This window comes from Ovis canadensis, chromosome X (genome assembly GCF_042477335.2).
Source record: "Ovis canadensis isolate MfBH-ARS-UI-01 breed Bighorn chromosome X, ARS-UI_OviCan_v2, whole genome shotgun sequence".
NCBI lineage: Eukaryota > Metazoa > Chordata > Mammalia > Artiodactyla > Bovidae > Ovis > Ovis canadensis.
The window spans coordinates 97,522,675-97,538,700 of record NC_091727.1 but is presented as its reverse complement, the minus strand read 5'-3'; the positions used below and the strand labels follow the sequence as shown (position 1 = coordinate 97,538,700).

General features: G+C 41.1%; 1 protein-coding gene across 1 annotated transcript; it reads left to right on the top strand.

Annotated features, from left to right (window-relative positions):
• Positions 1-12,770: 12,770 nt before the first annotated feature.
• On the top strand, positions 12,771-14,661 carry LOC138444904 (RNA-binding motif protein, X chromosome-like). The gene is given in 2 exon segments (XM_070290653.1): positions 12,771-13,357; positions 13,360-14,661. Coding segments are annotated over 2 exon segments (1,170 nt in total). The 5' UTR covers positions 12,771-12,915; the 3' UTR covers positions 14,088-14,661.
• Positions 14,662-16,026: the final 1,365 nt, after the last annotated feature.

Here is a 16,026-nt window from a genome sequence, read left to right as displayed (position 1 = left end):
ACTGAATGCAATAATATAGGTAAAAGACGATGGTGGCTTGAACTAGGGTGATAGCAATGGAAGTGATAAAAAGTTGTCAGATTCTAGAATGAAAGAAAAAAGAAAGGAAGGGAGGGAGAAAAGAGTCAATCAGGGTAGAATGAACAGCATTTTCTGATGGATTGGATATAGAGTATAAGAGAATATGAGGCAGAGGATAACCAAGATGAATTCCAAGTTTGTGGCCTGATCTGACTTAAAACTCAACATTCAAAAAACTAAGATCATGGCATCTGGTCCTATCATTTCATGGCAAATAGATGGAGAAACAATGAAAACAGTGACAGACTTTCTTTTCTTAGGCTCTAAAATCACTGCAGATGGTGGTTGCAGCCATAAAATTAAAAGACGCTTGCTCCTTGGAAGAAAAGTTATGACCAACCTAGACACCTTATCAAAAAGTAGAGATGTTACTTTGCCAACAAAGGTCCTTATAGTCAAAGCTATGGTTTTTCCAGTAGTCATGTTTGGATGTGAGAGTTGGATCATAAAGAAAGCTGAGTGCCGAAGAAGTGATGCTTTTGAATTGTGGTGTTGGAGAAGACTCTTGAGAGCCCCTTGGACTGCAAGGAGATCAAAGCAGTCAATCCTAAAAGAAATCAGTTCTGATTATTCATTGGAAGGACGGATGCTAAAGCTGAAACTTCAATAGTCTGGCCACCTGATGCAAAGAACTGACTCATTGGAAAAGACCTGAATGCTGGGAAAGATTGAAGGCAGGAGGAGAAGGTAATGACAGAGGATGAGATGGTTGGATGGCATCACTGACTTGATAGATATGAATCTGAGCAAGCTCCAGGAGATGATGATGGACAGGGAAGCCTGGCATGCTTCAGTCCATGGGGTCATAGAGTCAGACAAGACTAAGCAACTGAACTGAACTGATTAATAATAAAAAGGAAAGATGGAATTGGTGTTGAATTATTTATGGAAGACTGTTAGTAGAGAAGGTATGAGGGTGGGTGAAGATTAGAAGACCTGTTTTCAACATGTTAGTTTTGAGATGGCTATTAAATAACCAAATAGGTATGCCAAGTAGGAAGGTGAATATACAAGAATGGTGTTTAATGGAGAGGTTCAGGCAAGAGATATACATGTCTTGAAAGCCTATGTAAGTTATTTAAAATCATGAGACTGGATAAATTACCAAGGGAATGAGTATAAATAAAGGAAAAAGGTCCAAGTCTTAAGCCTGAGTCAAGCCAAAGTCAAGAAGTCAGAAAATGATGTGGAACAAGCAAAGGAGACTGAGAAAGAGAGACTAGTAAAGCAGGAGTAAAACTGAGAGAGTAGACTATGTTGTTCTAGAAGCTAAGTGAAGAAAGGTTTTCCAAAAGGAGGCAACTGTGGCAAAGGCAGCTAACAGATCAAGTGAAAGGAAGACAGAATTGATCACTGAATTTGAAACAAGGCTGTCACAATGATCTTGAAACAGGCAGTTTAGTAGAGCAGTGGGAGTGAAAGCTCATCTAGAGTGGGTTCAAGACAGAATGGGAAGAGATGAAGTGAAGACAGCTAGTGTAGACAACTCTGAATTCTCATGTAAACTGAAGGAAGGAAATGGGACAGTGAGTGGGGTGAACAGAAGACTATCATAAACTGAGATGAGTAATAACATGTCTTTATGCTGATGAAACTGATCAAAGAGAAAAGGAAAAATACATGAGGGAGAGGGTAGAATTGCTGGGGAATGTAATGGGGAGATAGGAGCTAATGCAGAGTTGGAAGGGGTGTCTTTTGAAGCAATGGAAGTTCATCTGTAGTTACTGTATAGAGGCTGAAAATATAAGTAGACATGAAGGTGTGTGGGTAGATGTTTTGGTAGGAGTCTGCAGTTTTCTTCAGACTGCTTCAATTTTCTCAATAGAGAAGGAAACAAGCTCACTATTTGAGAGAGTAGTTGAGGGAGGAGGTGTTAGGTGTTGGAGAGAGGAGAATGTGTGAAACAGTCATCTGGAAGAGTGGGTGCAATCATGGACCAGGAAAGAGCAGACGGACCTAGATAAGATCATCATCACGTAGGACTGAAGGTTTGGACAAAGCCGTCAACAATAAGCAGGGGTGACAAAGCAACTATGCAAACATACTACTGCAGACAAAGAAGAAGGGAGGTGAAAGAGAGGCAGTGAATGAAGGGAAGACCCAGCAAGTCTGAAGGAAAACAAAACAAGAAAACAAACTCATGTTTAAATGTCTTATGGAAGGACTTCATGCTTAAAAAAAAAAAAGGAAATAAAACAGGAGTTAAAATATAAGATAAAATCAGAGGACAGGGATGGGGGGCTAAAAAAATAAAAAATAAAATGTTAATACACATTATAATATATAAATTAAAAATAAGAAAATAGAATGGACTAATGGAGGAAAAACTGGAGAAAACAAAGGTAGATATTTTGGTTAAGTTATTAAACCTGAAGTATCCCTGGTGGTTCAGACAGCAAAGAATCTGCCTGGAATGCAGGAGACCCAGATTAGATCCCTGGGTTGGGAAGATCCCCTGGAGAACGAAATGGCTACCCATTCCAGTATTCCTGTCTGGAGAATTCCATGGATAGAGGAGCCTGGTGGGCTACAGTCCATAAAAAACATGAAACCCAGTCAAGCAACGGAAACCAAGAGGTAGAGGGGAAGGAAGTGAGAAAAGTGGTAAGAGAACTAAGTACCTAGTCTCTTAAGGTCATTTATATGTTAAGGTCACAAAGAGTTGGACATGACTGAGCAACTAACACTTTAACTTTTCATGAGGAAAATCTATTTAGGTATCCAAGCAGAAAAAGCAAGTCATCCACAAAGGGGGGACATTCTAGCCTCAGATTCTTCCCTGGAAAACTTTCAGTGCTAGAAGCAAGACCAAAATCATGACTCCAGAATGCTTTACCAAGACAAGCTGTTCAAGTATGAAAATAATAGGCAGACACTCTCAAACATGAATAAATTAAACACTCAGGAAATGTAGCCCTAATGAGCTCCTTGAAAAAGAAATGCTACTTGATAATGAAACTCAGCCAACCAAGAGGAGAGTCTAATGAAGAACTCAGGACAGGATAACATAAGGTAATGGGACAGTAAGCATCAAATCCAATTAAACTAGAATTTAACTGAGAGAATTGTGATTGCAGAATAGTAATGTAAATATTATAAGCTCTGATGACATGAAACCCAGACAAGCAACGGAAACCAAGAGGTAGAGAGGAAGGCAGTGAGAAAAGTGGTAAGAGAACTAAGTAGCTGGTCTTTTAAGGTCATTTATATGCTAAAAATTGAAATATGGAGTCCTACAACAAATACTACTTTAGTCTCATAATGACCTTTAGAATCTGTTCATCTGAAAGAAATATTTTAGGAACCAACATCTCTTATGGCAAAGAAACTTTTACCTAAAGTTCAGTGAATTCTTCAGTTCTATTTTATTTTTCTTTTATTAAATTCAAGAAAAAATGTGAATCTAATATTTTACTCTTAAAATAATAACATGCTGACATATGATCCAATTCTTTTACATTTTTATACTTTATTTATTTTTAATATAAATTTATTTTAATTGGAGGCTAATTACTTTACAATATTGTATTGGTTTTGCCATACATAAACATGAATCCACCACGAGTGTACACATGTTCCCCATCCTGAACCCCCCTCCCACCTCCCTCCCGATACCATCCCTCTGGGTCATCCCAGTGCACCAGCCCCAAGCATCCTATATCATGTATCAAACCTGGACTGGTGATTCGTTTCACATATGATATTATACATGTTTCAATGCCATTCTCACAAATTATCCCACCCTTGCCCTCTCCCACAGAGTCCAAAAGACTGTTCTATACATCTGTGTCTCTTTTGCTTTCTCACATACAGGGTTATCATTACCATCTTTCTAAATTCCATATATATGCATTAGTATACTATATTGGTGTTTTTCTTTCTGGCTTACTTCACTCTGTATAATAGGCTCCAGTTTCATCCACCTCATTAGAACTGATTCACATGTATTCTTTTTAATGGCTGAGTAATACTCCATTGTGTATATGTACCACTGCTTTCTTATCCATTCATCTGCTGATGGACATCTAGGTTGCTTCCATGTCCTGGCTATTATAAACAGTGCTGCAATGAACATTGGGGTACACGTGTCTCTTCCAATTCTGGTTTCCTCGGTGTGTATGCCCAGCAGTGGGATTGATGGGTCATATGGCAGTTCTATTTCCAGTGTTTTAAGGGATCTCCACACTGTTCTCCATAGTGGCTGTACTAGTTTGCATTCCCACCAATAGTGTAAGAGGTTTCCCTTTTCTCCACACCCTCTCCAGCATTTATTGCTTGTAGGCTTTTGGATAGCAGCCATTCTGACTGGTGTGAAATGGTACCTCATTGTGGTTTTGATTTGTGTTTCTCTGATAATGAGTGATGTTGAGCATCTTTTCTTGTGTTTGTTAGCCATCTCTATGTCTTTTTTGGAGAAATGTCTGTTTAGATCTTTGGCCCATTTTTTGATTGGGTCATTTATTTTTCTCGAATTGAGCTGCAGGAGTTGCTTGTATACTTTTGATATTAATTATTTGTCAGTTGCTTCATTCGCTATTGTTTTCTCCCATTCTGAAGGCTGTCTTTTCACCTTGCTTATAGTTTCCTTTGTTGTGCAGAAGGTTTTAATTCTGTGATTAAACTGTTCACTTTTTTTTTTTTTTTTTTGGTCCACGACTTGCAGGATCTTAGTTCCCTGACAAAGCATCCAGCCTGTGCTTTCTGCAGTGGAAGCACGGAGTCCTATCCATTGGACTGTCAGGGAAGTCCCTGTCCACACTCTTAATCCCTTCCGCACTGTACTGCAATGCATTTGCATGTTGGATTACTTATACGTCTCCATTCAGTAGAACTCTTCCATAGCTCACTCCAGGCATGTAATAGTTGCTGGGCACGGAGAGCATGTGTGTGGGTGGGGAGAGCTTCAGCCCCCAGCTCTTCTTGAACAATGGATTTTAAAAGGAGCTAGAGGAGGAATGGCCTTTGTCCAGGGAAGCTGTTCTAGAGTGTCGTGTTCTGGGCTCCTAGTATTCTGATGACTTTATTTTTTGTTTGTTTATTCACTAAGTCATGTCTGACTCTTTACTATCCCATGGGCTGTAGCTTTCCAGGCTCCTCTGTCCATGGGATTTCCCAGGCAAGAAAGCTGGAGTGGGTTGCCATTTCCTTCTCCAGGGGACCTTCCCGACCAAGGGATTGAACACTCATCTCCTGTATTTGCAGGTGGATTCTTTACCATGGAGCCACCTGAGAAGCCCATTCTGATGACTGGCCTCCTTTATCTCTGAGACTTTGTTACATCTTGCGGTGTTGCTGGCTCAGTGGGTGTCAGGTGTCCATTTTGTTCTTCTGCATGCTATCATCCTGCCCCTGCCCTGGCCTGTTTCTCTAAGCTGTTGTTAACTCTGGTGGGAGTCTGAGACCTGCTGCTGGCTCCCACCTACCAGTCTTGGCATGGCAAATTGCCTTACTATCATACATAATACTGCCATTTAAAATAGAATAGGCTTTCTGCTCACATACTGCTACCATCTCCTGTATCTGTTTAAATCCAAGCAGCCTATATATATCGTGGACATAAAAGTCATAGAAGAAAAGCATGCTAGGAATCAGTCCTCCATACCAGAGCCAATCAGGATGGATCAGGGAATTCTGTAGATTTCGCCTGTTCTAAGCAGCATATTAGCTATGCTTACTTCAGCTACCACATTTTGCCTGCTGTGTGCTTACTCTACCCTGGTATGAAATGTATTTTGCAACAGTGCAGAAGAAATATACAAGACTGATTAGACTTGGTACCATTTGTCCATACTCTTGCAGTTATTGTAGTCACTGCTTGAAAAGACTCAAAAAATCCTTTATCCAGTTCTGCTCCTCTACAAAGTTTCATTTAAGTTTTAGCAGGTGTTTTTATGTATAAATCAGATCAACTTCCCATGATAGCTCCTGATGGTTAACATTTTGATGTTCTGTTTGCCCAAGCAGATAGATTTGCCATTATGGGAAAATGTTTGAACTAAAAAAAGTCCTCTAAATTTTGTTCATTAATCTTATTAAAGAAAATAGAAGCAGACCATGTAGACAGAAACCTGAAAATTAAATATACTTTTCCTATTCACATGTATTTGATCAGCATTCATTATGAAACTAGGGAGGTAGTGGCTTCTTGATTCTGCAATAACATTGAGGTTTAGATCACTTTCCACAGTCTTTAAAAATTCAGCTGGGAAAAGAATAGACAATATTAACTGCTAATAACATCTACTCTTTTGTAGTAAGTTAGGATACCTCATAGAACATGTCATTGTCCTTAACAATCCCATCTATCAGGCCTGGTGGACACCATACAATTGTGCCCTCTCTGGAAATAGCTAGGCCAGCCTCGCTATGTGGTGACAGATTGTTTAGGGTGAGCCAATAGTGGCAGAAGAGTTCAAAAGCTTGTAAAGCTGATTTGTAGCCTTGTGAAGGTCTAATTTCTGCTTGGGTCGCAGGGATAGGTTATCTCACATACTATTATTTGGATTTGGAGAATCCAAATGTGCTAATGGCCTGGGCCATTTGGTTTCCTTCTCTTTCTCTTGCATGTTTTTAATTTTTTTTTTTTTAATGTGGACAACTTTTAAAGTCTTCATTGAATTTGTTACAGTATTGCTTGTTTTATGCTTTGATTTCTTGGCTGACAGGCATGTAGGATCTTAGCTCCCTGACCAGGAATCAAATCTGCACCCCTTGCATTGGAAGGTGAAGTCTTAATCACTGCACTACCAGGGAAGTCCCTCTCTTGCATGTTTTTTATCTAGTCATTCCTTGATTACCTGACTCTTAACTAGGCATATTAATCAGAGCCATTGTGGAAACTTTAAGAAAAAGAAAGAGAAATGCGCAAGCTGCAGCCCTATGGGTGTTGTTCAGGTAGATCAGGTAGATGGAGGGGGTCACATGGACTTTGGTGTGAATACTGATTCTGTCTCTTGCTAGTCACGTGCTCTTTGGCAAATCACTTACCCTCTCCAAGTCCCCTCACTTTGTTGTCAAATGGGTAAAATGTTAGCACTGCCTTCATATGGTTGTTGAGAGGAGTGAATGAGTTGACGTACAGGGAACAGTACATAGGTAAAAAAAATACATCTCTTATTTAAGTGCTTACTATTATTGACTCATAGCTAGCGATTCATCTGTCAGTTCAGTCGCTCAGTCATGTCCGACTCTTTGCGACCCCATGAATCGCAGCACACCAGACCTCCCTGTCCATCACCATCTCCCGGAGTTCACTCATATTCATGTCCATCAAGTCAGTGATGCCATCCAGCCATCTCATCCTCTGTCATCCCCTTCTCCTCCTGACCCCAATCCCCCCCAGCATCAAAGTCTTTTCCAATGAGTCAGCTCTTCACATGAGGTGGCCAAAGTACTGGAGTTTCAGCTTTAGCATCATTCCTTCCAAAGAAATTCCAGGGTTGATCTCCTTCAGAATGGACTGGTTGGATTTCCTTGCAGTCCAAGGGACTCTCAAGAATCTTCTCCAATACCACAGTTCAAAAGCATTAGGTGTCTCCATTTTAAGAAGTTCACAGGTTATCTGGAGTTCTATCCCCACTGAGAATCTCTCCTCCTAAAATGTTCTTTAAAATAGCTTTTAATATGAAAAGTGAAGCATCTGCTTCAAATCTGTTTTAGAGGCTGGTTAAGATTCCATGCTATGATGCCACTTCATAAAGCTATGTATGTATATATGTAGGCATGTGTGTATATATTGAGTATTGATGTTGTTCCTGGCACTGTGCCTAGGTACTGGGGACCCAAAGACCATGAAACATGGTCCCTACTCTTAAGAATCGAGTTGCCTAATACTGTTTTCTGTTCTGTAATGAAGTGGCCCAGTATGTCTAAATACAGGAGTAAAAATTCCTTGTGGCATTCAAAGGTGGGTTTAATTTCTAAAGGAACCTAAACTTCTCCAAACATTATTGTTTTAAACTAATCAGTAAGAAAAGTTCCATTGGTAATCTTTATTTTAATTCTGTTCCAGTGGCTTTTTAAGTGGCGGTACCATTGGCATTTATCAAGTAATACCGTATGCCAGGCATTTTTACTGATGCTTTCTTTCCATCCTTGTGACAGTCTATGAAATCATCCTCGTGACGTTTTGCTCACAGTCATGTAGCCATAAGCGGCAAAATCAGGATTTAAATCCAGACCTGTCTGACTGTAAGTCACATTTTCTGTCCATCCTTCCTTGATGCACGTAGGAGGTAAAGATGGGCGCTAATTACTGAGCACAGTTGAAGGGCCATCTCGGCTAATGTTTGTAAAGAAGGCAAAATAGCTAATTGTGATCAATTCATGTAAGTTCTCAAGAAATATTAGTGGTGTTGGGCTTAGAGATCACTTATAATGTCAAGAATGGGCTGTGTGTCCTCTCAGGTTTTTTTTCCACTGAGTGGATCCAATTTATTTTTCACAGTTGATCTTAATTATTGAAATGATGAATTGAATGAATCATTTGTGGTTATCAACTGTGTGGTCCTCAATACCATTCATTTATTTAAACATCCTTCAGCTTAACTAAGTCATCTCCTGGTGACCTCTGCTTGAACCATACATTTGAGATCATTCACAGTTTACATGCACTTGAATCAAATACTAAAAACAACACAGGCAAAATGAGGTGCTTTACATTTGAGTCCTGTATTGTTCTGTAAAAGTGCATATTAAAGTTTCAGAGATGCCTCCTGCTTTTTAAATAAGGATCACCAAGGGGTCTGGCAAGTGGGCAGCTGGGTCCTACTAGAAAATGCCATCCTTGTTGAATCAATGCACTTGAATTGAAGCTGTGTCCCCAGGGCCAGTAAGCATCACACTGTCCTATCCTTTTGTAGCATAAGAAATCGATTCCCCAGAGCAGCTCAGGAGCAGCGGTACAGAAAAAACACTCCTGCCATTCCACAAAACCCCACTTCTTCAAATCTGTCCATTTCAGAAAGACCATTCTTTCTCCTCTTCCATGTCGTCAAATCAACACCCCTGTGCGAGACACTGTTTTAAACTTCATGGGCTGAGGTCCTCCTCTGATACTTCTGGGCAGACCTCACAGGCATAATTTGTTACCTGGGCCATGTGACCTCACTACCTCCCAGGCTTTGAGTTCTCTGAGTTGTCAAAAGATCAGGTCAGGGCCCTGAGGAAAAACTGGGAATTTTTCTCCTCCAGGGTTCCCAGGTGAGAATCAGAGTCCAGATTCTTCTTCACCTCTGAAGTATTCAGATTGGTGTGGAATCAAACTCATTAATCTCTGTACTTGCCAAAGATGGTGGGTTCTTCCCTACCCACCATGGTGGGTTCTGTTCCCTTTTCTTTTTTGGTTCTGGTGAACTTGAAAAACAGGTGCTGCTTCAGGTAAACAGTTCGGTATCCACATGAGTGCAAATTATGCTTCCATACCATTGCATTTATTCCAATGATTGCACTGATTGTGTTTGACCATACGATAATTAGGCCACATTCAGATCACAAAAGGGCTTCCTTGATAGCACAGTTGGTAAAGAATCCACCTGCAATGTGGGAGACTTGGGTTCAATCCCTGGCTTGGGAAGATCCCCTGGAGAAAGGAAAGGCTACCCACTCCAGTATTCTGGCCTGGAGAATTCCATGGACTATATATAGTCGCAGAGAGTTGGACACGACTGAGCGACTTTCACTTTCCCTTTCAGATCACAAATCCCCATTCTACACATTTTGGGTTTTCTAATCCAGAATGCACTAATGGCCTATAGAGTGCTTTGGTGTTAGGTGACCAGAAAAGTGTGATGTTCTTTCTACTGGGGAGGTGATAATGAGGGATAGTGGGCTGCAGTCCATAGGGTCACAAAGAGCTGGACATGACTCAGTGACTGAACAACAGGAATAACGAAATAATCGTCAGAGAGCACTTTTTCTTATAAGGAATGTTTGCTTGTCATTATAGATTCAAGCTATGTAAATGAAGGTATTGGGTTGGCCAAACTGTTTTTTCCATAACATCTTATGGAAAAATGTGAATGAGTTTTTTGGCCAACCTTGTAACTGGAGAGATACAGACATACCATTTGCCATTGTTTTGGGATAGGTAATTTAGTACTCAGGTATGTACAGGTTTAACATGAAGTTATCCATTACACAGTCATGGGAACATTTGCCAGAAGAGAAAGTCAGATTCAGCCTGTGGCCAAATTGAGAGCCTTTTCTTTCTCATCCATTCTCTCTGATTTCAGTTCTTTCTTCCATTTAATCATGTGAGAACCTCAGTCAACTCTGAGCCAGGTGAAGAGTGTGCAGTCAAACATGTTGACTGAGGGATGGACTGGGCAAACGTTACCTTCCCCATAATGGACCTGTGGGCATTTAAAAAGAGGACTGCATGGAGAGAACTATCCTTAATGGGAAGTAACAATGTGATGGTGGCTTTTGAGGTACTAGCAGGTACTGCTGCTTCTGCCCCTGATGAAGGCTGTCCCTAGACAAGGAGTAATTGCCAATGAGTGACTAGGTGAAACTGAGAATAGCGCCCCTTGAGCTACCAGTGGAATTAGGCAGTGTCTGTTGGAAGAGGGCCACTGTTCTGACAGGTAGGGGCAGAGGAACAGAGGAGTAAGGGAGAGTGGGAAGGTAAAATCTGGGGAACAGGAGGGATTTAGGAGAGATTGAATCCAAGTCCTGTGTCTACTTCATCCATCTAACAGATGGCAGCAGTGATGCTCTTGGAGCTTCCATTCTAGTCAAGAAGACAGACCTCAATCAGATGCTTCACGCATTCACCAAAGAGGTACTGAACTTACTATGTAACAAACATGGTGGGTGCTATGAAGAAAAAGTACATGATATGAGAGACCTGACCTCATAACAGGAGTGTTGGTGAACTTCACTGATGGAATTTCTTGATCCAAAGAAGTGAGACTTGAGGTGAAATAACAGAAATGAATATGAAGAATGAAGAGCTATTTAGGCAAGGGTGTGTAAAAGGAACCTTCTCCAAAGATGGATGAGCAGGTATGAGGAGACAATCTAGTCGGTTCTAGTACATTACCTGAAGGCCAGCATGTCTGAAGCAGAGCACATGACGGAGGGAGTGAGTAAAGCTGAGGCTGAAGAGATAGGAAGGGGGCAGCCCCTTCCAGGCCTACCTCTTCATGGTAAAAAAAAGAAAGTGTTGAAACATTTTTGTAATAACAATGTTAAGCCATTAGTAGGTTATCAGTAAGATAATGTTTTAATTAGTCGACTCCAGCTATAGGAGGTGGAGGATGGATCAAAGCAGGAGCCCCACTGGAGGTAGTGGGAGTCTTAGGAGGCTGCTGCAGTGACTAGACCAGGCACAGCTGTGACTTAGACTGGGATGGAAGCAGTGGAAGAGAGAAATGAATGTACTGTGTGACCTTGGGCAGATCTTCACCTCTCTGAACCTAAACAGGCTTATTTTCCTTCAGGTTGGGCCTGTCATATCTAGTGATTTAAGAGCACACTTTGCTCGCTCACATCATCTGCCTGCTATAACCTCTCTTGAGATGGCAACTATTCAATGAAACCTTCTGTCCACATTTGATATCTGAGGGAAAGACAGAGCTAGCTTTGAATTCTTTTGAATTGCATTTATTGCAATTCCTTAAGGTTGGTGGGTTGGATGAGTTGTACATTTTGGTGATACAGATGACTTTAAAATGAGTGAAGAAACACTGCCACACTGCCGCACCTGTTATTCCTCTGATCCTAATGTACTGAACAAAAGGACTAACACACGTCTCCCCTGTATTCGGCAGTAATTAAATACAACTACACTTATTTAGGAAACTGATAACAGTAGAGAAATGTAATATCAGCTTTCTGAGAAGAGACAGTCCAAGGACTACCTTTTGTTCTTAGAGTTAAAAACAGTTTCAAACAAAACTAAAAAGAAAATGCCTTTCAGGGTTATGATATCTTTCCTCCAAGCCTTTGAAACTTGGCAAACATTTCTTGCCAGCTCATCACACTAAGCTCTGTTGTAAACTTACACAAAACTTACACAAGCTTCATTCAGTAGGGGACAAATGGCTCTGTGAGTAAAGTTTTTGATTCTAGATGTTCCAGCAACATTCCTGGTGAGAATAGGAAAACATCGAAACTAGATGCCTAAAACTTTCAAATGGCTTGGTTCCATGTGATTGACCTTTGTTGTAGCTAAGGTTCTCTGGACAGTAGTTTGTCCTAGACATCTTTGGTGATGACAATGACGGGGAGCTAGCAAGTGAACAGGAGATGGCAAGAGTGAACACTGACATTTTAGGAATCAGTAAACTAAAATGGATTGGAATGGTCGAATTTATTTCAGATGACCATTGTATCTACTACTGTGGGCAAGAATCCCTTAGAAGAAATGGAGTAGCCCTCATAGTCAACAAGAGTCCAAAGTGCAGTACTTGGGTGCAGTCTCAAAACAACAGAACAAGCTCTGTTTGTTTCCAAGGCAAGCCATTCAATGTCACAGTAATCCAAGTCTATGCTCCAGCCACTAATGCCGAAGAAGCTGAAGTTGAACGGTTCTATGAAGACCTAAAAGAACTTCTAGAACTAACACCTCCCAAAGATGTCCTTTTCATCCTAGAGGACTGGCATGCAAAAGTAGGAAGTCAAGAGATACCTGGAGTAAAAGGCAAGTTTGGCCTTGGAGTACAAAATGAAGCAGGGCACCTCGTTGCGCAGTAGTGCGAGCGCCTCACAGCTTCCGTTCTCAGGGTCGGCTGCCCTCCCGCGTGCCGAGCTGCTTGGAAGCCGCTGTTGGCGAGCTCGTAGGAGCTTGAGACCGTCGTTCACCTCTCCAATTTTAACCAGGGGGGGAAAATGGTTGAGGCAGATGGCCCAGGAAAGCTCTTAATCGGTGGCCTCAATACAGAAACCAATGAGAAAGCCCTTGAAGCAGTATTTGGCAAATATGGACGAATAGTGGAAGTTCTCTTGATGAAAGATCGTGAAACCAACAAATCTAGAGGATTTGCTTTTGTCACCTTTGAAAGCCCAGCAGATGCTAAGGATGCAGCCAGAGACATGAATGGAAAGTCCTTAGATGGAAAAGCCATCAAAGTAGAACAAGCCACTAAACTGTCATTTGAAAGTGGTAGACGTGGACCACCTCCGCCTCCAAGAAGCAGAGGCCCTCCCAGAGGTCTTCGAGGAGGAAGAGGAGGAAGTGGAGGAACCAGGGGACCTCCATCCCATGGAGGGCACATGGATGATGGTGGCTATTCCATGAATTTTAACATGAGTTCTTCCAGGGGACCACTTCCGGAAGAGGACCACCACCACGAAGTGGGGGTCCTCCTCCTAAAAGATCTGCCCCTTCAGGACCAGTTCGAAGCAGCAGTGGAATGGGAGGAAGAGCTCCTGTATCACGTGGAAGAGATAGTTACGGAGGTCCACCTCGAAGGGAACCCTTGCCCTCTCGTAGAGATGTTTATTTGTCCCCAAGAAATGATGGATATTCTACTAAAGACAGCTATTCAAGCAGAGATTACCCAAATTCTCGTGATACAAGAGATTATGCACCACCACCAAGAAATTATACTTACCGTGATTATGGTCATTCCAGTTCACGTGATGACTATCCATCAAGAGGCTATAGTGATAGAGATGGCTATGGTCGTGATCGTGACTATTCAGATCATCCAAGTGGAGGTTCCTACAGAGATTCATATGAGAGTTATGGTAACTCACGTAGTGCTCCACCTACACGAGGGCCCCCGCCATCTTATGGTGGAAGCAGTCGCTATGATGATTACAGCAGCTCACGTGACGGATATGGTGGAAGTCGAGACAGTTACTCAAGCAGCCGAAGTGATCTCTACTCAAGTGGTCGTGATCGGGTTGGCAGACAAGAAAGAGGGCTTCCCCCTTCTATGGAAAGGGGGTACCCTCCTCCACGAGATTCCTACAGCAGTTCAAGCCGCGGAGCACCAAGAGGTGGTGGCCGTGGAGGAAGCCGATCTGATAGAGGGGGAGGCAGGAGCAGATATTAAAAACAAACAACTTTGGACCAAAATCCCTGTTCAAAGAAACAAACAAAAGTGGAACCTGTTCTATCATAACTACCCAAGGACTACTAAAAGGAAAGATTGTGTTACTTTTTTTAAATTTCCTGTTAAGTTCCCCTTCCATAATTTTTATGTTCTTGTGAGGAAAGAAAGTAAAACATGTTTAATCTTTGATTTTATGACATTGCTTTCAACAAGCAAATGGAATGTTAAGTGTGTTTAAGACTTGACATGTGTACTAGTGGTGTAATCTTCCAAGTAAAAGTGTCCCTAAAGGCCACTTCCTATAGGATTTTCCCCAGTAAATGATGAGGCAAGCAGTTTATCTTACACAAAATATCTAGTCATCGAAAATGGAGAGATGAATCCTCCTGCCTATATAAACAAGCTAGCTATTAGAGGGTGGTCGGGGTATGCTACTCTTAGGATTTCAGAGTGTCTTCAAGCTGAAATCTCAAATGTTCTCAGTATGAAAAACCTGAGATCAGATGCATATATGTAAAAAAGTGCTATTCGCCCAGTAAACCCAGAAAAAAGCAAATGGATAATGCTGGCCATATTTTGCCTTTCTGACATTTCCTTGGGAATCTACAAGAACCTCCCCTTTCCCCCTCCCCAATAAGACCATTTAAGTGTGTGTTAAGCAACTACAGAATACTAAATAAAAAGTTTGGCCAAAACCAAAAAAAAAAAAAAAAAATCAAGGAGGGCAAAGGCTAACAGAGTTTTGCCAAGAGAATGCACTGTTCATAGCAAACACCCTCTTCCAACAACACAAGAGACGACTCTACACATGGTCATCACCAGATGGTCAATACCGAAATTAGATATTCTTTGCAGCCAAAGATGGAAAAGCTCTATACAATGAGCAAAAATAAGACCAGTAGCTGACTGTGGTTCAGCACATGAACTTCTTATTGTAAAATTCAGACTTAAGTTGAAGAAAGTAGGGAAAACCACTAGACCATTCGGGTACGACCTAAATCAAATCCCTTACAATTGTACAGTGGAAGTGACAAATAGATTGAAGGGATTAGATCTGATAGTGTGCCATTGTACAGGAAACACTGTATAGGAGGCAGTGATCAAGACCATCCCCAAAAAAAGAAATGCAAAAAGGCAAAATGGCTGTCTGAGGAGGCCTTAGAAATAGCTGAGAAAAGAAGAGAATCTAAAGGCGAAGGAGAAAAGGAAAGATGTATCCATGCGAATGCAGAGTTCCAAAAAATAGCAAGGAGAGATAAGAAAGCCATCTCCAGTGATCAGTGCAAAGAAATAGAGAACAACAGAAGGGGAAAGATTAGAGATTTCTTCAAGATGTCCATATGGTTTTCAAGTCAGGAAAAAACTGACAAGGATATCTGTAGTCACTGTTTCTGTTAAGCTTTATAAATGAGATCCTAACCATCTCATTGGGAAAAGAAAAATATAACAGTTGAAATCATTTTTATTTTCACAGATAGGATGATTGTCTACACAGATAATGTACTAAAATATGTAGACAAATGAGTATAACTAATATAAGGTTCCACAAAGTTTCTGGGTATAGGCCCAATATAAAAAATCAATAGTGGTCCTCTTCAACAGGAAGAATCAAGGAGAAAATGTTATAAAGACAAATTCTGACAACCAACATGGCATCCAATATTGGTATCTCTTTTCCCATGCTTCACTTGTCTCAGGTCCTATGTTGTTTTTGTAAAGTTTACCCCTTTGCCCTCGGTATGTTTGGATCAAGAAGTTTGTTCTTCCTTTCTTTTAGGCCCTCTAAAAAGAAATTTACTAATTTAGACCAAAGAACAAGAAGAGAGAGGATCATTGGGAAGAATAAGAGAATATTTCTATCCAGTGGTTTCTCTTACAGGTCCATAGTGACTTTGCTATAGCTACTGCTTCTGTACCAGCTTATTCAAAATTCAGTTTG